The sequence below is a fragment of the Eurytemora carolleeae genome, unplaced genomic scaffold (genome assembly GCF_000591075.1).
Source record: "Eurytemora carolleeae unplaced genomic scaffold, Eaff_2.0 scaffold89, whole genome shotgun sequence".
Taxonomy (NCBI): domain Eukaryota; kingdom Metazoa; phylum Arthropoda; class Copepoda; order Calanoida; family Temoridae; genus Eurytemora; species Eurytemora carolleeae.
This window is the reverse complement of record NW_019396034.1, coordinates 180,418-206,231: the sequence shown is the minus strand read 5'-3', so window position 1 is coordinate 206,231 and position 25,814 is coordinate 180,418. Positions and strand designations below refer to the sequence as shown.

The 25,814-nt window shown below is 32.2% G+C and overlaps 2 protein-coding genes across 2 annotated transcripts; both read left to right on the top strand.

Moving 5' to 3' along the window:
• The first annotated feature begins 2,837 nt into the window (after positions 1 to 2,837).
• LOC111697831 (proline-rich 33 kDa extensin-related protein-like) lies at positions 2,838 to 3,908 on the top strand. Its single transcript, XM_023467961.1, has 2 exons — positions 2,838 to 2,921; positions 3,090 to 3,908. Exons 1-2 carry the CDS (start codon positions 2,838 to 2,840, stop codon positions 3,906 to 3,908), a joined length of 903 nt encoding a protein of 300 aa, XP_023323729.1.
• An 860-nt stretch (positions 3,909 to 4,768) lies between these two features.
• Positions 4,769 to 24,224, top strand: LOC111697688 (molybdenum cofactor biosynthesis protein 1-like). Its single transcript, XM_023467781.1, is given in 24 exon segments — positions 4,769 to 4,886; positions 5,825 to 5,894; positions 6,499 to 6,597; positions 7,007 to 7,083; positions 7,415 to 7,464; positions 8,035 to 8,090; positions 9,025 to 9,087; positions 9,383 to 9,500; positions 9,827 to 9,877; positions 9,963 to 10,048; positions 11,412 to 11,516; positions 11,847 to 11,904; positions 12,349 to 12,435; positions 13,444 to 13,528; positions 14,415 to 14,450; positions 15,675 to 16,818; positions 17,759 to 17,867; positions 18,753 to 18,831; positions 19,416 to 19,459; positions 20,844 to 20,891; positions 21,373 to 21,431; positions 22,003 to 22,070; positions 23,186 to 23,250; positions 23,740 to 24,224. Coding segments are annotated over 24 exon segments (2,790 nt in total). The 5' UTR covers positions 4,769 to 4,837; the 3' UTR covers positions 23,824 to 24,224.
• The last annotated feature ends 1,590 nt before the right edge of the window (positions 24,225 to 25,814 follow it).

Sequence of the window (25,814 nt, the reverse complement as noted above, 5' to 3'; positions counted from 1 at the left end):
ACGTCAAGTTGTCGACAAATGTAGTTTATGGAAGGAACGGTCCTGTTGAAATAGCCATTTGAAAGACCGGTTCTGCAGCCTTCTTATCCCTATCATCGTGTCAATATCTCGGCCATAACTAAGCTTGAATGATGGGCATGACGGCCATAAACTAACTTGAAAGGTGGGCACGACGGCCATAACTGAACTTGAACGATGGCACAACGGCCCTAAACTAACTTGAATGATGGACACGACGGCCATAACCTAATTTGAAAGATGGGCACGACAGCAATAAACTAACTTGAATGATGGGCACGACGGCCATAAACACTAACTTTGAACGATGGGCACGACGGCCATGAACTAGCTTGAATGATGGGCACGACGGCCATAAACTAACTTGAATGATGGGCACAACGGCCATAAACTAACTTGAATGATGGGCACGACGTCCAAAAAACTTACTTAAACAATGGCACGACGGCCAAGTAAAACTCTAAAAAAATATCACTACAAGATAATTGTGTGAATGCTTATATATTCAATATTTCCCGTTAAAAACTGACTTTCAGTACTGTGAACCATCCTGAAATAGTTTAAATTTAAGCCCCTAGAACGTGTGGCTTTTGTCGGGCTGCGAGAAAAACTGATCTCGGAACAGACGCGGCAATCAACGAAAAAACAGATTTTCGTCGTCTTTTCTTGAATTTGAACTCGGACCCGCATTTTGTCCCTTGTCGCATTTCGCCATGCCTTTCCAACGAAATCATCACAGTCTGGTTTAAAATAGACCCAAGTTCGCAATGCCGGGCGCTAATGTTGATTCAAAACTCCCCTGGATTAGTCGTCATTAACTGAACAGCAATCAATCAATAATAGCGTAAGGTTTGGAGTTATTTCATTTCTCCGGAGCTAGGAAAGGATTGATCATATCAATTTATTATATCTCTCATGGAGAGGATTAACCTTTATATCGGAGTCTGGACGGGTCGTATATTCTCATCTATCCTCCCTCCTTAACATGGAAGGATTCATTACTCCAGGATATATTCAAGTCTGGATCCAGAACCTTAACTTCACAAAACACCTCTATGCAATGGTGGTGATGTCCGATTTACAAAGGAAATTAACTGATCAAGTATGTATCAGATATCAATGTTTATAATTTTAAAACTAATTATTTTAAATTTTGCTTTATATACTTGCGCAATGCGCATTTCTACTATAGGAAAACAGAGTTAAAAAACGACGACATCTTCCACATTATTGATAAGATAAAGGTTTTAAGGGTACAGCTGTAAATTGGGCATTGCTATCTTTAGAATTACGCTAACAGTCCCTTTAAGGCTGATTCTAACTGGAATAAGTTTAGTACTGTAAGCTTGTTAAATGTTGGATTCTGGAGCCTGCAAGAAAAGAAGTTCCAAGGTTTACAGAAGTTTAATTTGAAGAAGTACTTTCTGCCGACCGTTTAATTTAAACTAAAAAACTATCAAACTAAAAATTTTCTCAATTAAAGGAACTACAAAACTACAAACCTCTCATGTACAAGAGTACAAAACTACAAACCTCTCATGTACAAGAATACAAAACTGCAAACCTCTCATGTACAAGAGTACAAAACTACAAACCTCTCATGTACAAGAGTACAAACTACAAGCTACTAACTTCTCATTTACAAGAGTACAAAACTACAAATCTCTTATTTTAAGAAACTACAAAGCTCCAAACCTCTTATATACAAGAGTACAAAACTATCAAACAACCAAACCCATATTTTACAAAACTATCTAACAACCAAACCAAAATCTTACAAAAATGTCAAATAACCAAACCCATACATTACAAAACTATCAAACAAACAAACCCATACAAAACAAAACTATCAAACAACCAAAAAAAACTTTACAAACTATTAAACAACGAAATTAGAATTATACAAAACTATCAAACAACCCAAAACCCGTATTTTACAAAACTAGCAAACAAACAAATCCATATTTTACAAAACTATCAAACACACAAATCCATATTTTACAAAACTATCAAACAAACAAACCCATATTTTACAAAACTATAAAACAAACAAACCCATATTTTACAAAACTATTAAACAAACAACCCATATTTTACAAAACTATCAAACAAACAAACCCAAAATTATACAGAACTATTAAACAATCAAAAACCAATAGTTTACAAAACTATTTTACAACGGAACCCATAACTTACAAAACTATCAAACAACGGAACCCATAACTCACAAAACTATCAAACAACGGAACCCATAGCTCACAAAACTATCAAACAACGGAACCGATAACTCACAAAACTATCAAACAACGGAACCCATAACTCACAAAACTATCAGAAAATTGAACCCATAAATCACAAAACTATCAAACAATGGAACCCATAGCCCATGATTTACAAAAGCATCAAACAAGTCAATTTAACTGCACAACAAATTAGGAAGCCATGAAAATGGTTTACTCACAAACTTTTTTCTCACATCACTATCGAGTATTAAAACCTTAAATGCAGGGTGATCCAAAAATAATGAGTCTTTATAGAGGACTGTACAGAATGTAACAAGTCTTTTCTCTCACATTCGATGCTTCCTGCAGCTGGAAAAAATACGTTTTTTATGCTAAAAATTATTATTACGTATACAATTTACAAACTGTCTTCAATAAATGATCATTGATTTTTAAGCGTATTAGGGCGTCAAAAAAGTCTCATCGTTTGTGGGTAACCCTGCATATTAGAAGACATACTATGATGCTTGTATTAAAACCACGCGGTTGGAGCTGAATACCTTAACTTTACACCCTCTTTATATTTAATGATAAAGTATGATGAGAGGATATGTTGAGATTGCTCCGGGTACAGATTTAACAGCTCCAGTTTGGAATTCTATTGGTCCAATAAACATCATGGTTTTATCCCCTTCTCCATGCCCTCTTGAGTAAACCCTATACCCTGAGCTAGTGGGATATGGTTTTTATGTTTTTACTCAAGGATATCTTATCTTGTTAACATTTATAATACAGGGAGAACCATTCAAAATAGGACTATATATTGAGGAATTATCCATGGCAAAGTAGATTTCTCCTATCTACCTTCTATCTACCTCCCATCTAACTCCCATCTACCTCCCATCTAACTCCCATCTACCACCATCTACCTCCCATCTACCTCCCATCTACCTCCCATCTACCTCCTATCTACCTCCCATCTACCTCCCATCTACCATCCATCTACCTCCCATCTACCTACCAACTACCTCCCATCTACCTCCAATCTACCTTCCATCTACCCCCAACTACCTCCCACCTACCCCCGATTTAACCTCGTCTTCCTCCCATCTATCTCCCATCTACCTCCCATCTACCACCCATCTACCTCCTATCCACCTCCCATCTACCTCCCATCTACCATCTACCTACCAAATACCTCCCATCTATTTTCAATCTACCTTCCATCTACCTCCCATCTACCTCCTATCTACCTCCCATCTACCTCCAATCTACCTTCCATCTACCTCCCATCTACCTACCAAATACCTCCCATCTACCTCCAATCCACCTTCCATCTACCTCCCATCTACCTCCAATCTACCTTCCATCTACCTCCCATCTTCCTCCAATCTACCTTCAATCTACCTCCAATCTACCTACCAACTACCTCCCATCTACCTCCAATCTACCTTTAATCTACCTCCCATCTACCTCCAATCTACCTTCCAACTACTTCCCATCTCCTTCCCATCTACCTCTCATCTACCTCCCATCTACCTACCAAATACCTACCATCTACCTCCAATCTACCTTCCAACTACCTCCCATCTACCTCCCATCTACCTCTCATCTACCTCAGTTTACTTTCCATCTACCCTCGTTTATCTCCCGTTTAGTTCCGATTAATAAGTATTTAAACTATTTTTTTAATGTTTCTTCTTAAAACGGTTTCTTATTTTTGATTTTATGTTCATCGTTGACAACGATTTTTATAACAAAAAAATGTTAGCGAGTTTTTCGGGAAGGGGACAGAATTTGTAATCTAAGCAAAGTCTTTGATTTAAATAAATTCTCTATCAGTTTTAGTTTATCCATGCAAGCATGTGGATTGCAGAATTCAAATATCAAATTAAACACTTTGTAATGAATGCAGTCTTATTTCAAATTATCAGATTTTAAAATCTACAGAGAGTGAAAATGCACTAGATAACGTAGAAATATTTATAAGATTAATATATCAGAAAAGAAAATAATAAAAATATAAAATTTTACTTTCAAAGTATTTATAAAGTTGTCCTATTTTAATTAGACATTTTTCTGAACGTAATTGTCTAGGTTTCTGTTTTCCTTCAAATTCTTATTCTTTCTTCTAAATTAGACTTCTTAAGTTCCTTTAATAGGTTATGTTGCATGACAATAATAACATACGGCACACATTACTCTTTTACAGGATTACCCCCCCCAAAAAAATTAGACTTCAGAGACGACTTTATGAAATGTATACACTGTTTATTTCCTTATATTAATGATTCACTAAGGCTGTTTATTTGCTTCTTTCTTTTCGAAATCGTTAACTATGCCTTTTAAAGACTAAATCTAGGGCAGAAGTCACAATTAAACCAATTGGCATCGTTATATTTCAATAGTTTCAGGTCGTCTTTACAATCTCATTCCTTGTGAGTAACCCTGTATATTTTATATACCGTAGCAAAAATTACAGTCCTGGCTATAGCAGCCTCTTGGATATTTATCACGTTAAAGCTTAAAAGACACTTTTCTTAGAAAATCCTGAAATGAGATTTGAATAGTAGAAAGCAGTCAGCTGAGCTATAAACATGAAATCCACCGGTAGAATTCTCAGTACACTTATCAAACAAACACAAGGTATAACATTAACAAACAAGCATAGCTGTACACTTATCAAACAAACACAAGGTATAACATTAACAAACAAGCATAGCTGTACACTTATCAAACAAACACAAGGTATAACATTAACAAACAAGCATAGCAGTAGACTTCACAAACAAACACAAGGTATAACATTAACAAACACGTTTAGCAGTAGACTTCACAAACAAACAAGAGATATAACATTAACAAACACGTTTAGCAGCAGACTTTACAAACAAACAAGAGGTATAACATTAACAAACAAGTTTAGCAGTAGACCTCACAAACAAACACAAAGTGTAACATTAACAAACAAGTTTGGCAGTAGACTTCACAAAGAAACAAGAGGTATAACATAAACAAACAAGTTTAGCAGTGACTTCACAAACAAACAAGAGGTATAACATTAAGAAACAAGTTTAGCAGTAGTATTCACAAACAAAAAAGAGGTATAACATTAACAAACAAGTTTAGCAGTAGAATTCACAAACAAACAAGAGGTATAACATTAACAAACAAGTTTAGCAGCAGAATTCACAAAAAAAAACACAAGGTATAACATAAAAAAACAAGTTTGGCAGTAGACTTCACAAACAAACAAGAGGTATAACATAACCAAAGTTTATCAGTAGACTCCACAAATAAAGAAGAGGTATAACATTAACAAACAAGTTTAGCAGTAGACTTCACAAACAAACAAGAGATATAACATTAATAAACAAGTTTAGCAGTAGACTTTTTCGCACAATTAAGCTTCCATTGCATAAACGAAAACTCAACCCTTATGTGGAGTGGAAACACATTTCCTTGGAGTTGAATTTAATTCAGTAAATAAGAAGAAACTACTAAGTCGGGTCTAGCTTTCATTGTTAGAATCGGAACTAATAGATTTATAATCGAGACTGATGAAAAAAATAATCATGTTTAAGGTTTCAATGTTGATGTTGGATCAAGGTTTTCCAGATATCTATCCTCATCTTTTCCAGTTCCCACACTCAGGTTAAAGATATCCATCGTTGTGTTCGATATTTCAAACATGACCAAAGATGGTTAAACGTTTCTAAGATAAAGCAAAAATTTGCATATCAAATATAGAGGATTATTAGCGCTAAATACAAATTTAATAAAGTTTAACCCAGAGCTTAGGAGGCATCAAAAGAATTTATAAAATATCTAAACCTGCTGGTATTAATGCTGCAGATATTTAGTGTTTTAATTAAATAATAATTTAAAACTGTTTCTGCATATTGTAGGGGTATTAATTTGTTCTTCAATTATTGAATTTTAAGCTTAGAAGTAAAAAACCCATTGAAAAATTGCAGGCGACATTTTGAAAAACCTTTCAATGTCTTCGAAGTTCTGGTTTAAAGTAACCTGTAGATTCTTAAAAATCAAGTAAATAATGAAAGGAATATCTAAAAGAATTTATCAAGGCATAACAAACTATAATAATGTTATGTAGCTTTGATATTTCAAGCTATAAATATTGCTAGACAAAACATTGAAGGTTAAAACCGTCAGCTTGCAAACATAAAGTGTTAAAAACTAAGAGTTTGTGGCAAGTATTCAGTTTCTTAACGTCTTACATCAGAATCTTTTTCAGAAAGAACTCTGAGAAAAAGGAAATTCTTCCTTTTTCAGCATTTTTGACGGATACGTTCGGGAGAGAACATGATTACCTTAGAATATCATTAACAGAGAAGTAAGTTTACTGTATCTGTATCTGTATCCGTATCTGTATCTGTATCTGTATCTGCATCTGTATCTGTATCTGTATCTGTATCTGTATCTGTATCTGTATCTGTATCTGTATCTGTATCTGTATCTGTATCTGTATCTGTATCTGTATCTGTATCTGTATCTGTATCTGTATCTGTATCTGTATCTGTATCTGTATCTGTATCTGTATCTGTATCTGTATCTGTATCTGTATCTGTATCTGTATCTGTATCTGTATCTGTATCTGTATCTGTATCTGTATCCGTATCTGTATCTGTATCTGTATCTGTATCTGTATCTGTATCTGTATCTGTATCTGTATCTGTATCTGTATCTGTATCTGTATCTGTATCTGTATCTGTATCTGTATCTGTATCTGTATCTGTATCTAGGTGTAATCTACGATGTAGTTACTGTATGCCCGAAGAAGGAGTGAAGCTTACACCGAAACAAAATATTCTAACTTCAGGTAAAACTCGTTTTTATTTACAGTGCATTTACAGGGTGTCTTGATAAACATTTAAAATCATATTTGCTATACTAGATATTATTTCCTAAACATTTTCTGTCTGCATATATTTGCAATTGCTATGATATAATGTCGTTCTTCCTATTACATTGCATTCTGGTTATCACTGTAAAACATTTAAATCTTTTTATGGGATTTCCAAAATTTCATCATCCTGGTTTTAATTAAAACAATATGAGCAAAATTTCAAGATCTCTAATATTCGACATTTTTTTTTTCAAAAAAAATTTATCCCTCATTAAATTTCGTTCAATTTATACTTTTTTATTAGAAGAAATTATTCATCTGGCAAAAATATTCGTCGGAGAAGGTGTTAAAAAGGTATGTTTTAAAGCCTAACAATAACAATTCAAAAATTATAAAGCCTATAATTTATATTAAATGTATTATTTAAATTCCTAAAAATAACGATTTGGAACAAATGTAGCCTTTAATTTTTAATAAATGAACTTTTTACTATTTAAAATTCTAAAATTTACATTTTGGAATAAATGTAAATTACAATTTCTGTAATAAATGTATTTTTTTCTATTTGAAATCCTAACAATGAAAATTTAAAGTAATAAAACAAAAAAAAATTTTTTTCACTATGTTTAAATCCTAAAAATAACATGTTAGAATATTGTAGCCTATCATTTCTGATAAATATATTTTTTCACTCGCGGTTTCTTTATACCAAAAGTGAATTGAGCATTTCTATCGCAGGAAAACTGTTGAAATTATCAAAATTAAACACGTTTAAATATAAAAAGCGACAATCTTAATTAAATATATTATTGATTAGGTATAGGTTTCAAGGGTACTGTTGTAAATCAGGCATTGACTTCTGTGCATGGAGGGTCACTTAAAGTCACGCTTCCGGTCCCTTTAAACAGTTGAATATTATTTCAGATAAGATTGACTGGGGGTGAACCCTTGGTACGACCTGATATAGTTGAAATAATCAGGTAAACATCTTTCATTCTTTTAGAAAGATATTAAATACCAGGTAAAGATTGAAAAGTACTTTCTCGGGCTAAAATTGCATAGGATGGATAACTGTGGAATAGGAAGACGACATTTAAGTAGACTTATGTGTATCTGTTTCTGATATAAAGCTTATAGTTTTATTTTATCAGCTTCAAATTATACTTTTTAAGTAAAAAGAGTCTGTGTACACTTCACATTAATGTGTTTTGTTAAGAATATTTTTTGGACTATTTATAATCATTTAATAGACTAACAGTTGTCATCCTATTCAACATTCGCCTATGAGTACTACTCGGTACTGTTACAGGTACAGGATTATTTAATCCATTCATTGAAAGAATTAATTAAATGTCGTATTCTTTACTTTCTGATAATGGAATGTTGCAGACATTTAGTTTTTTAATAAAATGATTATATGGAGCTCTTTAAAACTGTTCCCGCATATTAATGGCTATTTATTTGTTTTCGCAAATACTGAGATTTAATTGAAATAGTAAAAAACCCATTGAAAAATTGTCACGACGACATTAAATAAATTCTTTCGATGTATGGCTCATTTAGAGTTTAACTGTATATAAACAACTCAGTGATGGTCCTACCATGGTTTTTACACCCCAGAAAATCCAGACTGTATAAAAACTGCAAATCCGGAATTTCAAAACATGTGAATCCGCTAAAAGATGTTTATTTTTTCCCAATAAAATATAGGTATAGTTTTCAACAAGCAATGGAGATGTCTTAATACCATCTGTCGTTATTGTGTAGTTTTATTTTATAATGTAATGTACTGCACAAATAGCAAACTTTCAAAACACCTTTTTATGAAAACAAAGGCTGGAAGAGTCTCATGTTCTATGACGTACCTCATTTTGTAAATAAAATTTTTTCCCTTAAGATATTTTTATTTTAAAGGGAGCTGCGAAGCATACCTGGATTGCAAACCATTGCAATGACAACTAACGGAGTTACTCTAAGGTATTCGACTTTTCTGTTTACGGTTTGTTATTTTTTAATAAGAAATTAATACTTAACTCCAGTTTTGTTTTGCATAATTTAAGTCAAATATGAAGCTGTGTATTATAAAAACGTTGCCTAAAGGTCGTCTTTCTTGCTGTTGGATTTCAGTCTTGTCTTTTTTAGTCAAACTTATACAATATTAGGTTATTATTGACAATATTCTTAAATGATAGATGCACTAATAATTTCGTGGTCAATCAAAATGCCGCGTAGATTGAAGACGATAATCCAATATTTCTGTATTTCTATTTAGTAAACGCCTGGTAGAGTTGAAGAGTGCTGGGTTGGATGCCCTCAATATATCCCTGGATACTCTTATCCCAGACAAATTCCAGTTCGTCAGCAGACGACCTAAAGCTGCCCACGCCAAGGTAATTACTTTTTTTTAAAGGGAGAGTCTGGCTAGACATGGCAGTTGAGTTAAGAATGCAGTATTGTAGAGACAGATTTTAGGATTAATTTGATACCAATCAGACGTTTTTACGATGTATGTTCGTTCAGCAAGAGCGTAAATTCAATCTTTAAAATTCCAAATACAAAAGTTTCTTTATAATAATGTATTTTTAAATCTCACTCTGGAATCAATAATTGGTTTTGTACCAGTTTTCTCAAATATCAGAACACAACAATCCCTGTAAATGTTTCTAAATAAATAATAATATTCAATTAATTTAGTTGAAAATCTATTTTTGTTAAGGTTCTCTCTGCTATAGAGAAATCCCTCGAACTAGGATACAAACCACTTAAAGTAAGTTGTTTCTGCAACATACATTATGCATTAATTGTCAACATTTAAATAATCAATATTTTAAGTTTAAACAATTTATTTCTAGATAAACTGTGTAATGATGAAAGGTTTAAACGACGACGAAATTCTTGATTTTATCGAGCTGACTAGGAATAAACCCATCGATGTCAGGTCATATTTTTAATATTTGAGAATAGTTCACTGTCGTATCCTTAAATTATTCATATGAAACACAATGAGGGTGATTTATGCGTTTTTTTATTTTATAAAAAGATGCACTTTGTCAATTTACTTTCTTTTTATGCATAAATGCGCGAGTAACTTTATTAATTATTAAGGGGGGGGGGCAATTCGAACTTTGTAAATTTTGTACAAAAGTAGCGAGAGTCTTTGCCACAAACTCAAATGTTCTAATCCCTATATCTCTGCAATCTGATGGTGTAAATATTTGATATTTAAAGAATTCATAGTTTGAAATATCTAAGATCTACGANACTGGTAGACTCAAGTTATGACTTTAAATGTGGAATAGGAAGACAAGGACAACTGGTAGACTCAAGTTATGACTTTAAATGTGGAATAGGAAGACAAGGACAACTGGTAGACTCAAGTTATGACTTTAAATGTTGAATAGGAAGACAAGGACAACTGGTAGACTCAAGTTATGGCTTTAAATATGGAATAGGAAGACAAGGACAATGGTAGACCCAAGTTATGACTTTAAATGTGGAATAAGAGGACAAGGACAACTGGTAGACTCAAGTTATGACTTTAAATGTGGAATAGGACATTTGACCAATTTCACTTAATTAGTTGGTTTTCTAGCAACTGGCAAAACTATTTTTTTTAAACATTTTTTAAATCAAATTTTAATTTTTTTTTTTTTAAATATTGGGGACAGATCATTTTTCATTTTCCTTCTTTTGTTGACTCTCCCTTCGGCAAGTTGCAGCACTAAAAACTAACAAACAGAATCAAATACTAATTGATTAAATATCGTCTTCCTATTCTACAGTTTTATGGGGTTAACTGTAAACATACAAAACAAGAATATCTCAAGCATTGTTATCCATGGTCAGAAGGATATCACCGGTGTGAATTAACCTATAGTATCATTATCAACATATTTTGATAATTTAGAACACAAATACAGGTTGCTTCTGAATTCCTAATATGCATTTGATTCACTGTGATTTAAAGGATGCAAGCTTTCACACATAAGTTAATGAGAATTTTGCCAATTACTTCTTAAAAACTAAAGATAAAAACAAGTGCTTTAGCGATTTAAAATGTAGATGTTTGGGGATACAAAAAGTCTAAATAAGTTAGAGCGGTAGAATCAAAGCCCAAGGCGTTTCGACACTTCAAAGTCGACCCTGTCTTGAACACTTATGCAATATGCAATATGCTGAATCTATGTAGATTGTGATTTGTGATTGGTGACTAGAATTGGTCCATGAAATATTGTAATCAATTAGGTTTATTGGGTATATTGTAATCAATTAGGTTTATTGAGTATATTGTAATCAATTAGGTTTATTGAGTACATGCCGTTCGATGGGAACAAGTGGAATGATAAAAAGATGCTTCCTTATCAAGCCATGCTTAAGATTATCAAGGATAAATATCCAGAATTCAGGTAATATTTCAAACTAAAGATTGCTTTAATTAAAGGGCGAATCTTTCCTTTTTTGTAAATAAAACACTGATATAAGAGAAAGAAAAATCCGCAAAGTTCTATTTTGCTATTTTTATAGTAATGTTTTCGTAAACGTGTTGTCGTTGATCGAAGCAACAATTCCGTTGCGGGAAGCCTAAAGTTTACATTTTACAATTGTTTAGGAAAGAAACAGTCATTGCACATTTCGTGTATTAGGTTTCTTTCACTTACATTCTTAAAACTTATTTCCTTTTTTCTTAATATTTTTGAGGATCACTGTATAGAATGAATATATTTATATTATTATAGACGGATAGATGATGCCCCTAATGACACCTCTAAGGGGTATCAAGTTCAAGGATTTCAGGTATTTATAAATAATTGATAATTGCAGTTAGAACCAGAATATTGTTGAATGAATGTTGTCTATGTCCTTTCTATAATCTTGAAAATGCCACAAAGGATTTTACAATTTATGATTGTTGCAACTGATTTATTGATAGAAATGTTTTTTTAAAATAATTCAGAAAAAGAATCAATTTTTTTTATAAATATTGCGCAGTCTATCTATCAAATATATCATAATATAAGAGATTGCAAAGACATCATCATCATTTGAGTATTATTAAAGACATCCTTTCATAGGAGACCCCAATGAAAACCTAGGGTCTCCATGGAAGAGCTTGAGGCTCTCCGATGACATTCTGGGTCTCCAATGAAAAGCTTTTGGGGTCTCCAATGAAATTCTATAGGTTTCATGGATAGTAGTACTCTTCCCGGACTCATATTATAGTTTGTTTTAATTGGCCAGGGTCAAATTGGGTTCATAACTTCGATGTCTGAAAACTTCTGCGGATCTTGTAATCGTCTTCGGTTAACAGCTGATGGAAACCTGAAGGTTAGTATTCTGCGGATCTTGTAATTGTCTTCGGTTAACAGCTGATGGAAACCTGAAGGTTAGTATTCTGCGGATCTTGTAATCGTCTTCGGTTAACAGCTGATGGAAACCTGAAGGTTAGTATTTTCCGGGATTTATTTCGCAGATAATTGTTTAGTTCTGGGAAACTAGAATCAAGGAATATTTCAAACTTTGACTTTTAGACCCTAGTCCTAACCGAATTGAATAACCAAGATTTTAAAAGTTTACACCTACAGGTTGCAAAGATAATGAGTTAGAATAGATTAATCAATTGCTTTGTTTATTCAAGTTATTTGAATACTAGAAATATGAAAAAAGAAGTGAGCGAAAAGCAAGTGTGAAAGAAGGAGTGGAGAGACCTATTTACAACATGCACACTTGCCTCAAACTTGAATTTTCGAATCCATATATCTCTGCAAGTTATAGTGTAAACCTCTGATATTTTAAATTTTGGCTAGTTGATAATAACTAAAGGTTATAATCGCGCCAAGTTGCAAATATTCAAAGACTAATTAATGCAAACAAATTATTTGAAAAAACAATGTATTTACTGAATTGTGCATGAGAACAATTTTAAAAGAGAATACTTCAGTTAAATCTTTGTCTCTCAGTCGAGCTTTAAAAATCTGAGGACATACCACCGTAAACTGATCGGTTCATTTCAAGTACTGAACTATACACTTTACAATTACAAACTATATAAGGCAAGCTGGGAAAGTATACGCCAAATGAATGATCCCCTTCTAGTGAAATTTATGTACTGCGTCCTATCTCTTTGTTAAGGTCGTGGGTCCAATTATTGCATGATCCGAACCGGTACAAGGATTTACCAGTCTAGTGTAATTGTACAAACGTACATTCATTCATACCGTCGGGTCTAGACTACCCAGGTGTAGTCGACCCAGCGCGTTTGATTACAAAATGTAGTCTGGCTGGATATATTTGGCGGGGACGTACAACCTATCCTATAAAAAGTTTATTTTAAAGGTTTGCTTGTTTGGAAATGCTGAAGTGTCTCTGAGAGATGCTCTGAGAAGCGGTATGAAGGAAGAGGAGTTAAAAGAGCTAATTGGTAAGGATCTAACACTGTCTTCCCAACATTTAAAACAAATTATTAGGGATTTTTAACAAATTGGTTAGAATCTAAAACGAAGTTTGGTATTTTCATCGCTTCCTGGTCCCTTTCCAACATTTGCATGCACCATAAAGAAAACCAGTCCTAGTCGCAACGCTCGGCCACCTGGGCTAAAATTGTCTCAACCCAACCTAACAGCTGATATACATGGGTTCACCATCAAAGAACGAGTCTGAAACTGTTGAAATATGACGGTCCCATGGTTTAATTAAGTTTTCCGCCTGGTCTATTTAAAGAATTGGCAAAGAAAGAAGTAAGTTTACAGTTGCTGTATATCATGAATATAAGTAAGCAGCTTTGTGGGTAACCCTGTAACAGAGGTGTATATTGCGAATATTTTGCCTAATTTAGATAATTTATTGATAATTTATGTATTTTCAACACAATTTTATCTTTACTCAAAAGAAGACGTAATTGATAGGTAGGAAGAGTAATTTTCTGTCATACGGATTAGTTTAACCCGATTTAGATAATTTATTGATAATTTATGTATTTTAAACACAATTTTCTCTTTATTCAAAAGAAGACGCAATTGAAAGGTATGAAGAGTATTTTAAAGAGAATTAAACTTTTTTCTAGTTTTTATTTCTAAAAATACATTTTTCTGTCATACAGATTAGTTTAACCCTAAGGTTTAACCTGATTTAGATAATTTATTATTAATTTATGTATTTATATATATATCAACACAATTTTCTCTTTATTCACTATTCAGAAGAAAGGTAAAGTAAAGTATGAATAGAAATTTTTTCTATTTTTATTTTTAAAAATACATCGTCCTTTATATCAGATTAATGTGGATGATGTAAAAACTCTGTTTCAGGAATGGCTGTGAATAGGAAGAAAGCAAGACATGCAGGAATAAAGATTTAACAGTAAAAAAAATAATGATAATTTTCTAGAAACAATATTTAATCCCCAAGTTGTTAAATATCCGTGTGTGTACTATTTTCCAGTTTAAACTGGATTCTTAAACAAAAAAAAATTTAACGAGGATTTGAAATTATGAAAAAGACGAATTACGAATTTAATCGTAATCAAAATTGTAAATTGCAACCAACAATACCACTGAGTCAATAGAAATCAAGAGACGAATTCGAAAGGATCTTAGTAAAAATTTAACGCTGCAAATACCTTATTTCAATGTCCCTAATAAAGTTAGTAAAGTAAAGTAACATAAACTAAAGAGTAGACACAATTCTACAGGATCCTCCTCCTCACATTGTTTGGTCTCATTCTTGTGACAAACAGAATTTTTTTTTTGAATTCCCATTAACCAATTATACTTAAAACCAGTTTTCAGAACAATGGTTAAGACATAGAAAGCAAATTCTAAATCCTAGTCATAGATTACTTTTCGACGCATTCGTGCAAAGTTAATATTTCATGATATTTTTGATTAAAAAAAAATAATATTTCGCTGGCGCTGGATTTTCGATCATTCCTGGAAAATATGAAAATGTTGTCATCATTATAAAAATCTTCGAAACAGGAATAAATGTTTTCAAAAGTAACTATCTGATCATAAAAAAAAAATTTAAATATGAACTATATACGAATGCGTCGAAAAATTATCGATGATTATTGGTTGTAATATATGAATGATTTGTTTGGAATTAATTGATTATTTTACGATCCGAGTTTGAATGTTGGAACTTTCTGAATTTGTATGGATGCTACGTCCTTCAGCATTAGTCGTTTTTAACAATTTTCTCCGTTTAGACGCAACAGATAGAATTAAGATTAGTAACGATCAAAAGCGCTTATTTTTACCTGTAAGTTTATACCCCCCTTTTAATTTTTAGCGAACATTCCCTTTAAGGGATCATTTTGCAACTGACACGTATATTTGATTTCCAAAAGCACCAAAAAATGTAAAATTCTAATTTTTCTAGACTACGTAGTTTTATGTATAATTTCCTCTCAACTACGTGGTTTATTGTTTAACTTTGAATTTTTTTCTCAATGAACTTCTTGAGAGTAGCTCAGCCTTAAAGTCTATTTTAATTCTTTTAATTTCTAAAAAAATATAACTCTTTAGCATTAAGATTTTATAAACCCTATTTTTAAATCTTGATATCAGGGATGACCAACCTAAAGGGGATGAAAAATCGGCCGATGATATTGATCGGTGGATGACTAGCATCGAATGGATGGGATAAACCATCATTCCCATCCGACTCCTCTGATAACTTGTCATTCACATCCAGATTTTCATCCGTTCACAACTCCCATTGTTGGGTTTTTACAAAACTATCTAATATTTGTGATTTATTATTAACTGGAAATAGTCTCTTATTCCTTACTCCAGATACAAGCAGTTCCTCCTTCCTTCCTCCAGATACAAGCAGTCCCTCTTTTCTTCCTCCAGATACAAGCAAACCCTCCTTCCTTACTCCAGATACAAGCAGACCCTCCTTCCTTTCTCCGGATACAAGCAGTCCCTCCTTCTTTCCTCCAGATACAAGCAAACCCTCCTTCCTTTCTCCAGATACAAGCAGTCCCTCCTTCCTTACTCCAGATACAAGCAGTCCATCCTTCTTTCCTTCAGATACAAGCAGACCCTCCTTCCTTACTCCAGATACAAGCAGTCCCTCCTTCCTTCCTCCAGATACAAGCAGTACCTCTTTCCTTCCTCCAGATACAAGCAGACCCTCCTTCCTTACTCCAGATACAAGCAGTCCATCCTTCTTTCCTTCAGATACAAGCAGACCCTCCTTCCTTTCTCCAGATACAAGCAGTCCCTCCTTCCTTCCTCCAGATACAAGCAGTCCCTCTTTCCTTCCTCCAGATACAAGCAGACCCTCCTTCCTTACTCCAGATACAAGCAGACCCTCCTTCCTTTCTCCAGATACAAGCAGTCCCACCTTCCTTACTCTAGATACAAGCAGTCCCTCCTTCCTTTCTCCAGATACAAGCAGACCCTCCTTCCTTCCTCCAGATACAAGCAGTCCCACCTTACTTACTCTAGATACAAGCAGACCCTCCTTCCTTTCTCCAGATACAAGCAGTCCCACCTTCCTTTCTCCAGATACAAGCAGACCCTCCTTCCTTCCTCCAGATACAAGGAGTTCATCCTGCTTAAGTCTAGATACAAGAACTAACAGCCGATATCACACCAAAACAATCCAACAGTATAAACTTGATTCAACATTGATAAATTCTGTTTCTCATTGGCTGCCCAATAATACAATTCATCGGAAGCCTTCAAATTCGCTTCTTTTGAGGTAAATCTGATTTAATCGAGTCGTTAAAGGGACTGTAAGCGTAATTATAAGCGCACCTCACTCTAAAATCGTTGCATGATCCGAGCCGGTACAACATTTACTGTATTGAGTATTCAGTCGTATTGTCCAGTCTGGAATACCCAGTGTAAAGTTGACACAGAACGTTTTATGCAACAAAAGGTTTGCCTGATCAAATTCAAATTGGATATCCATGATTTGTTCATATTCAAATTTCTTATTTGTAGTTTCTCTGCAAATTTGACTTGCACATTTCTTCATTGTAAGAAACTTCTGAGAAATTAAGACAAACCAGCACTTTTCGATTTAGAAAAACGACGTAATCTTCCACATTTTTCATCAGATTAAGGTTTAGATGGTTTTACCGTTGTAAATCGGGAATTTTAATCTTTGCATGCACGAGGGTCACTTTTAATATTACGCTTACATTTTCTTTAATTATGTTAGGTAAGAGTAATGTATAAGAGTTTTTTTGATCCAATAGAAAGGAAACTGTTGACGTAATGTCAAGGTGATCTTTATGTAGAATGTTAGATTCAGATTGATTTCCAATTACTGATTCTTTGGAGGAAATGAGGCTTGCGGATTATGGTACAGAGAAAATTGTGATGATTTAATACTTTTAATATAGACAAGCGGAAATATCTTTCTCATTGTTACTCAAACAGAGGTTTAGAGTACTATCACAGTCGAAATGAATAATACGTTAAAATAACGTCTACAGATCTTTAAATTTCATCAAAATCTAGATTTTTGTATTTTTTGCTGCTTACTTTCATTTTTACATTATGTTTCTACTATCAAAACAACTTCATATCTTGTGCAATTGCTTTTTCGATGGTTGCCCATAAATATTGGAAATGAAGAAAATGAAAAAATTATTTCTTAAACATTACTTAATCTAATTGTTAATTTATTTCAGATTTTTCTGCACAGACTCGGCGAACCAAAGTGAAATTGCTTCGAGTAAGATTTGTGAAGAAACTAAAACTGTTGATGTAGGGGACTCCCTTACCCACGTAGATTCTAAGGAAAACAGAATAAACAACGTATTAATGAAGAAAATAATTAATCTATATATTCTAGATGTTTTGAAACTGCGAAGTATTAAACATACTAACCTTTGAATGTTTAAAATTCCATTTTAAATAATATAGTTGTAAGAATAATTTTTTAATAATAGTTGTAAGAAACCAACAAGTTTGAAAACAAATGTAACGAGATGATTTGTACTGTACTTGCAGTACAGTTATGCGCGTCGATCTACAGTTTATGCAATCCTTGTTCCACAGCCCATGGGTTACAGGATACCCTATGCAGGATTAAGTTTTTATTGAGCGATCAAGCATTGATCCTCAAATTTAAAAGGTCCCAAGATATCGAAAAATTCCGATATTAGGACATTCATTAAATGACGCAGTAAAGGAACTAAACACCTCCAACACTAATTCTAATTTTAAACTACCTAGATCAAATTAAATTAAATCAAATCAGACTTTTAGGGACGTCCTTCTTCCACAATACCATTTTTAGGTAAATTTACAAAATATAATCTTTGCAACCCAATGTCTTAGTGCGATATTTTAAACTTTATAAGTTATGTTAGACAAAAATGGAATAAGTTTAAACATCAAAGGTTTACACGATATAATTGCAAAGAAAAAGGGATTAGAAAAACAGTTTCTTTTGAGGTCGGTATCGTTATTATCACACAACTTATGATATGAGCTGAAGTGCCCGGCGTTGCCCGTGGAATTTTAGAAACACTTAAGAAAAGTGATAAAAAAATAGTTTTTGAAGAAAAATGTCTACTTTTTTAGTCTATGTTACCCTTAGGGTACTCATTGGTTCTCTAAAAAGAATTTAGCCAATTTGGTTCTGCTGTTTGGACAATTGTTTGTTCGTTTACCCCGCAGGGCAAGGCCAATATGGTGGACGTGGAGGGAAAAATGGCGACCAACAGATCAGCTGTTGCCGTAGGAACAATTTGTTTAGGTAAACAATTAATTATAAATAACGCTGGCGTACATTCTCATTTCTGAATTTCCATTTAGATAATTTATTTTTTATTTTTTATTCACAAATATTCTAAACTTCATATTGAACGCTTTAACATTTTGGAAATAGACATGGAAAAAAATAAACAAAGAATAAAAAAATACATTATCGAATCCCTTTATCTGTGCAACCTGATGTGGTAGACTTTTAATATTTCAATTAGAATTCTGCAAAATCAAAGAGTTGAAGTTTGAAATTTCAAAAGTTTTACCATCAGGCTTCGAATATAATATGGCGTAGAAATTAGAGTTTGTGGCGAAGAGGGTTTCTATTTTCCAGCGAACGAAACGTATCGCGAAAAAATGTGAAAATTTCGCATTTTGCAAAAATACTTTCGAAATTTCGCGAAAAAACGAAAATTTTCGCATTTTCGAGAGCAAACGAAATGAAAAAAATGAGAAATTTTCGCGAAACGATTTTCCTTTTTCGCTGGAAACCCGAAAGGCGAGTGTTCATGTTCTTAAACAAATCAAAATGTAATATTTCTAATTGAAAAATATTTTTTAATGAAAAATATTCAGGTAAAAAGACGTTTGACCTTGTTGCCAACAATAGAATGTCCAAGGTAAGAAAACAAATTAATTTTTTTTTCATGTTTTAATAATTTCTTTAAATTTTTATTTTTTTATTTTCAATACAATTACAATTCATTTAACATGATTGTCCAGGGATTTTTCTTTGTTTTGGCCTAAAATTTGGTTTTTGGCCTTAAATATTTGTAAAATGCCAAATGATATTGTAACGGATAGAAGTCTGTACGCCAATTTTTCTAGTTTTTAAAAGAATAACCAAAAAGCATGAATTCGAAAAAGGCTGTCTCACGATTAGTACTTTCTAGATGGATTTAAAATTTCAACCTCTCTTCTCACAACGCGTGGATACTTTTTATTTAGAATGAATCTAAATTAGAATTCCATTATAATTAATGCTTTATTCTTCATAAACCTTTTAATTAATTTATACCTTCTACGTATATGTTTTCTCATTTTTCATATTGATTTCACTAATGTGAAGTTCTCTAATGTTTCAGAATAAACGTCATGCATTTAAATGAAATAACTAATTACTCTGATCAACTCATATTCATATTTTCTAGCCCCCATATCGCGCGTTACAAATGTAAATTTAGGATATTTTTGACTTTGACTATTTCAGCGCACAGAATGTTTGAAAGGTCTATTTGAGTAGGAGGAGAGTAACTAGTTCATTAATTTTGTTTTCCAACAAATTTTGAAATTAACATAAACAGTTTTTTATCTAAAAACAGAGCTGGGAACTCTTGTATTGTGGATATGGAGATCAATGCTTGATCTCGACCTTTTGTTAATCTGCAGATTAACTTAATCTTTATTCGATATTTGCATGGTTATCGTAGATCCTGTAATCAAAAGTGGATATCGAGATCTATGGATAGAGATCATGAGTATCCATCACAAAAGTTGTCAGCTCAGGATTCATATGAATATGTGAATATGAACCTACAGAGATAAAAACGAATTACCCTATTTCTGGATTGTAATAGTTTTAATACACTGCAGAGGAATTGTAAAGTAAAGTTTAGCTAATGAACAAAAGTTTTCAAAAATTATAGGAAAAGTTCTCAAACCAAACTCTTATTTGATAAGTCTATCCCACAGTAATCTATGATAATTTTGCCAATTTCTTCTTAAAAACTGAAGATAAAATCAAGCGCCTTTAAGTTTCAAAATTAACATGTCTAGGCTAACAACAAAGTATAAGGGAGTTAGCGAGGTATAATCTAGGCCAAGGTGTTGCGACCCTTTAAAGTTGGCCCAGTCTTAAAAATTGCTGTAGTTTTTCCTCGCAGTCTTGATCTTTGTGATTAGTTCGGTTGAGTTAATCAACCTATACATAACTGATTGAAAAAGTGATCTCGCTTCCAGCACTTTTTTTAATGATTGTTAAAGGAAAAAATAATTGTACTTTAGGGTGATGTTTTAACTGTAGCAGAAGTCGCTGGTATAATGGCAGCAAAGGAAGAATATTTAAAACTTTTGAAAAAATCAAAGTGATTTATGACTAAATTTTATGTGATCTTTCAGTAAAAAAGTGACGTTTGAACACCTTAATATGATCTGTAATGTTGTTTTTCTAGCTTTGAAAAGTGTTTAATTTTTGGAAATTTCTTCATTGTTTCTTTTTTGTCACTTTTTAAAAATAAAAAATGGATATCCTTCATTCTTGATTAGACAAAGCTTGTGAATCAGACATGTCACTCTTGAAATTTAAACTCAATTCTTAGAAATTTAAATATACTTTTCCTACGTCTCATATTTAATTTCTAGATTGGAACTGAGGTCTGGTCTAGAACTCCGATTTTTCAATCCCTATATCCTTGTAACCCAATGTCTTAAAGAACTATATGATTTCAAACTATAAATAACCAGTTTATATTTAAAAAAAGAATATTAAATAAATCCTCTGAAATTAAATTGAAAAATATTCTTTTGATTGAAGAACACATCCAACCTTATTCCTCTCTGCCATCCTCTCCTTATTAACAAAATAGATATCAAGTAAGTAAATATTTTTTAATATATATATAACTAGACTTCGCTTTGCGCCCCTTTTCTATTAACGGTTTTTACTGTTAACCCCTCTTTAAGCTTCCATTTATCTTTGTAAATCGTAATACTAACAATTTCGTGGATTTTTATGTTCAAGTTGATGGGTTAAAAAAAAAAAAATGTTGACATTTTTTTCCACGTAACATTTTTGAAATTTGACCGTCCATAAATTGTCGTGTGCGTACCGCTTGAAATTTAAGACCCGATCTGTTCAGCCGTCTTGACGTTTATTTAGTAAAAAAAAACTTAATTTTCTTAGTTTTTTTTTGCTTCGAATAAAAAACGTCAATGCAAATATTGACAATTATAACACTTAATGTCCTGTAACTAAATTTTTCAGATAGTCGGACCAGCAAGTATTCACATTTGACAAAACTTAAGACTGCTTAATGATCGTGGCTCGTATATAAAAATTTTAGGCTTCTTAGAATGAAGGAAAGCAGCAACGAAGGGCCTGACAAAATTTTTTTAGTTTACACAAAGAAACGAAATATTTTTTTAAAAACTTTTTTCTTTAAAGGATAACGCTTGATGAATTAAGAAGCTCTGCTGTAGTGGAATGTACGGTTAATTGTTCAGGAAAAACAGGTTTACATTGCACTTTACTGAACTGCACTGGACTTATTGAACTGTACTGCACTTATTGAACTGATGTGCTGTATTATTGTGTGCTATATTGTCCAGTACTGAATTGTACAGTACTTTATTGTACTGTACTGTATTTTACTGTACTGTACTGTATTGTGCTTTTTTGTACTCTACAGTATTGTACTGTATTGTACTGTACTGTATTGTACTTTATTGTACTGTGCTGTATTGTACTGTACTGTATTGTACTGTACTGTATTGTACTGTACTGTATTGTACTGTATTGTACTGTACTGTACCGTACTGTACTGTATCGTACTGCACTGTATTGTACTGTACTGTATTGCACTGTACTGTATTGTACTGTACTGTATTGTACTGTACTGTATTGTACTGTACTGTATTGTACTGTACTGTATTGTACTGTACTGTATTGTACTGTACTGTATTTTACTGTACTGTATTGCACTTTAGTGTATTGTACTGTACTATATTGTACTTTATTGTACTGTACTGTATTGTACTGTACTGTATTGTACTGTACTGTATTGTACCGTACTGTATTGTACTGTACTGTATTGCACTGTACTGTATTGTATTGTATTGTACTGTACTGTTTTGTACTGTACTGTATTGTACTGTACTGTATTGTACTGTGCTGTATTGTACTGTACTGTATTGTACTGTACTGTATTGTACTGTACTGTATTGTACTGTATGTACTGTACTGTATTGTACTGTACTGTACTGTACTGTACTGTATTGTACTGTACTGTACTGTATTGTACTGTACTGTATTGTACTGTACTGTATTGTACTGTACTGTACTGTACTGTACTGTACTGTGCTATACTGTATTGTACTGTACTGTATTGCACTTTAGTGCATTGTACCGTACTGTATTGAACTTTACTGTATTGTACTGTACTGTACTGTAATTGGTCTCTAATTTGAAAATACTGGATACGAATAGAGTTTAATGTTAGCTATTTTTAATTTATGGGTTTTTCCGATCATTTTTAACAATTACTTCCCAACCACAATTCTTTTGATTTTTAACAAAAATTCTGTTTTTGTTGTCAAAAAGATATATTGAAAAATACATTTGATTCTAGGAGTGGAAATGGAGGCACTTACCGGGGTTTCAGTCACCTTGCTCACATTATATGATATGTGTAAAGTAAGATTTTTCTAAATTAAAATCATTAAAAAAATATATAAATTAACAGGGAAAAAAATGTTGTCGTCTTTAGTTGGCACTTCTTGTATGAAAAAGTAATATTTTGAAAAAGAACAAAAATAACAAAATGATAATTATAAATAAACTAATAATAGTGATAATGATAATAATAATAATAATAAAAAGTTTAATCCAAACAGTAAGAATAGTAATAATAATAATAAACATCATAATGGAAAGATGAAAAATTTGAAACTGCGCAAATTAAAACAGAAAACCAAACCAAATACGATTTACAAAGAAAAATGGCAGCTTGAAGAGCAGCAGTTAATTCATTGTTCTAAAGATAATGGCTGCGAAGCGCTTTAAAAACCTATTTACACTAAAAATGATAATTGTTAAGATAATAATAATAATACTAACAGTAATGATAACGATAATAATATTGATAATAATAATAATAAAACAAATTAAAATAAAAATGTTTAGGCTGTTTCAAAGGACATGGAGATCAAGAACATCAAGCTGATTAGTAAATCTGGGGGGAAAACTGACTATTGCGCAACAAATTAACAATATTTAACAAATCTTTTTAGGAACCGAGTTTTTGCTAAAAACCCTGATTGGTTAACCCCCATATCTTTGCAACCCGATGAGATAGACCTTTAGTATTTCAACCATCTATGTTTAAAAATTAAAGGTTTACACCATTAGGTTACAATGATATACGAAGGAATAAGAACATTTTAGTTTTTTATAAACTAAGTAACTAAAACTTACCCTTTTTTAGAGTTTTGAAACATTTACTTTTCTTAAAAATGTAACTTTATGATTATGTATTTTTTTAGATAAATCAGAATGTATGTACATTGTATGTACAATATGTTTTCTATTATGTATATTTCATATTGAATGTTTTCAAATATTTGTCACTTTTATAATCAAACATATTTTCTAATAAATATTTTAAGTTTCTTGTTTTCAATAAAAGAGCAAATTAGGAAATGAAAATTGAAAGTTGAAACAAGAAATAAAGAAATTGAGATTTTGTCGCAAACTTAAATTATTTAATCCTTGTATCTTTGCAACCTCATGGCGCAAACCTGTTTTTTTTATAAACTAATACTATTTGATATAGAAGAATTTATAGTTTGAAATCAGGTTGCAAAGATATTGGGATTAGAAAATCAGAGATCGTTGGATAAACTCACTCGTTTGGAACATTTTTGAGAATATTATTAACTCAATAAACAGGAAACAGAGTTGGACATCCTGTAAATCATAAAAAAGAGCATTAAAGCACAGAAAGAAAAAAAGAAAGAAAGAAAGAAAGAAAGAACAAATGCTTAAATAAAGAATGAAAGAAGAAAGAATAGGATAGAAAGATAGAAAGCAAGAAAAAAGTAAAAAAAAGAAATTAAGAAAGAAGGGAAAAGGGAAAGAAAGAAATAAGGAAAGAAAGAACGAAAAAATATATGAGAGAAAGAAAGGCATAAATAAAGAATAAAAAATGAATGAAAGAAAGAAACAAGGTTTGAAGGAAAAAAGAAGTTAAGTATAGAAAGAAAATAAGAAATAAAGAAAAAAAGGAAGAAAGAAACAAAGAAAAAATGTATGAAAGAATTAAGGAATGAAACAAAGAAAGACATAAACAAAGAATGAAAGAAAGAATGAAAGAATGAAAGAAAAAATCAAAGAAAGAACGAAAAAATGAAGAAAAAAATTGATTTCCATCTATTCCGTTCGTCTTCTCGGTGAACAATTAGTTATTAAAATCATTCATTAAGTATAAAATCGTTCGTTCATTAAAAAAATTATGGTTTAATTGTTTTTCAAAAGTTTGTCGAAAAAAATCGTTTGTCCAGTAAAATGTTTTTTTTTTCATTTCTCTGAACGATCCAAGTTGTTCTTCTATCGTTTTTCTTCTGAACGACACCATCGTTACACAAAATTTCATTTGTTCATGAAAATGACGCCCTTCTCTAGATAACAGGAGGTGGAAATGACGATTGAAGATTGTAAGATTACAAGATTTGCAAGCATTAATGTTGTGCAATGGTTTAATAAATACTAATTATCGTTACTTTTATATCTACCTCTGAGACTATTTTATATCAATAAAAACATTATAAATTCTGCTGCTTCATTAAATACATTTGAACATGCATATTGTACACTCACAGTCTTTTTTTTTACTAGAGCGTGAATAAGCTTCTAAAGGGACTGTAGGTGTAATGTCAAGTGACCTTTGTGTGGCGGCATGATACATTACGGTAACATCAAGAAATGATAAAGGTGTCATTATTTTTATTTAAAATTGTCAATTTCGGATATTTCCCTTCTTTGTCTCTGCAGCAAAAATCCGAAGTCACTTTATTCAAATTGAAATTATGTGAACAGTCCCTTTAAGTCCGGATATGACCAAATATGGAAAAATGTCTGAAAACTCGTGAAAATGAATTTTCTATATTTAGAAGCGTAGATATTGTTTTTTCATGAAAGAATGTAAATATTTTTCTTCAAGGCTGAACTTCTCTTTAGGGTAATTTGAATTATAACCGGGG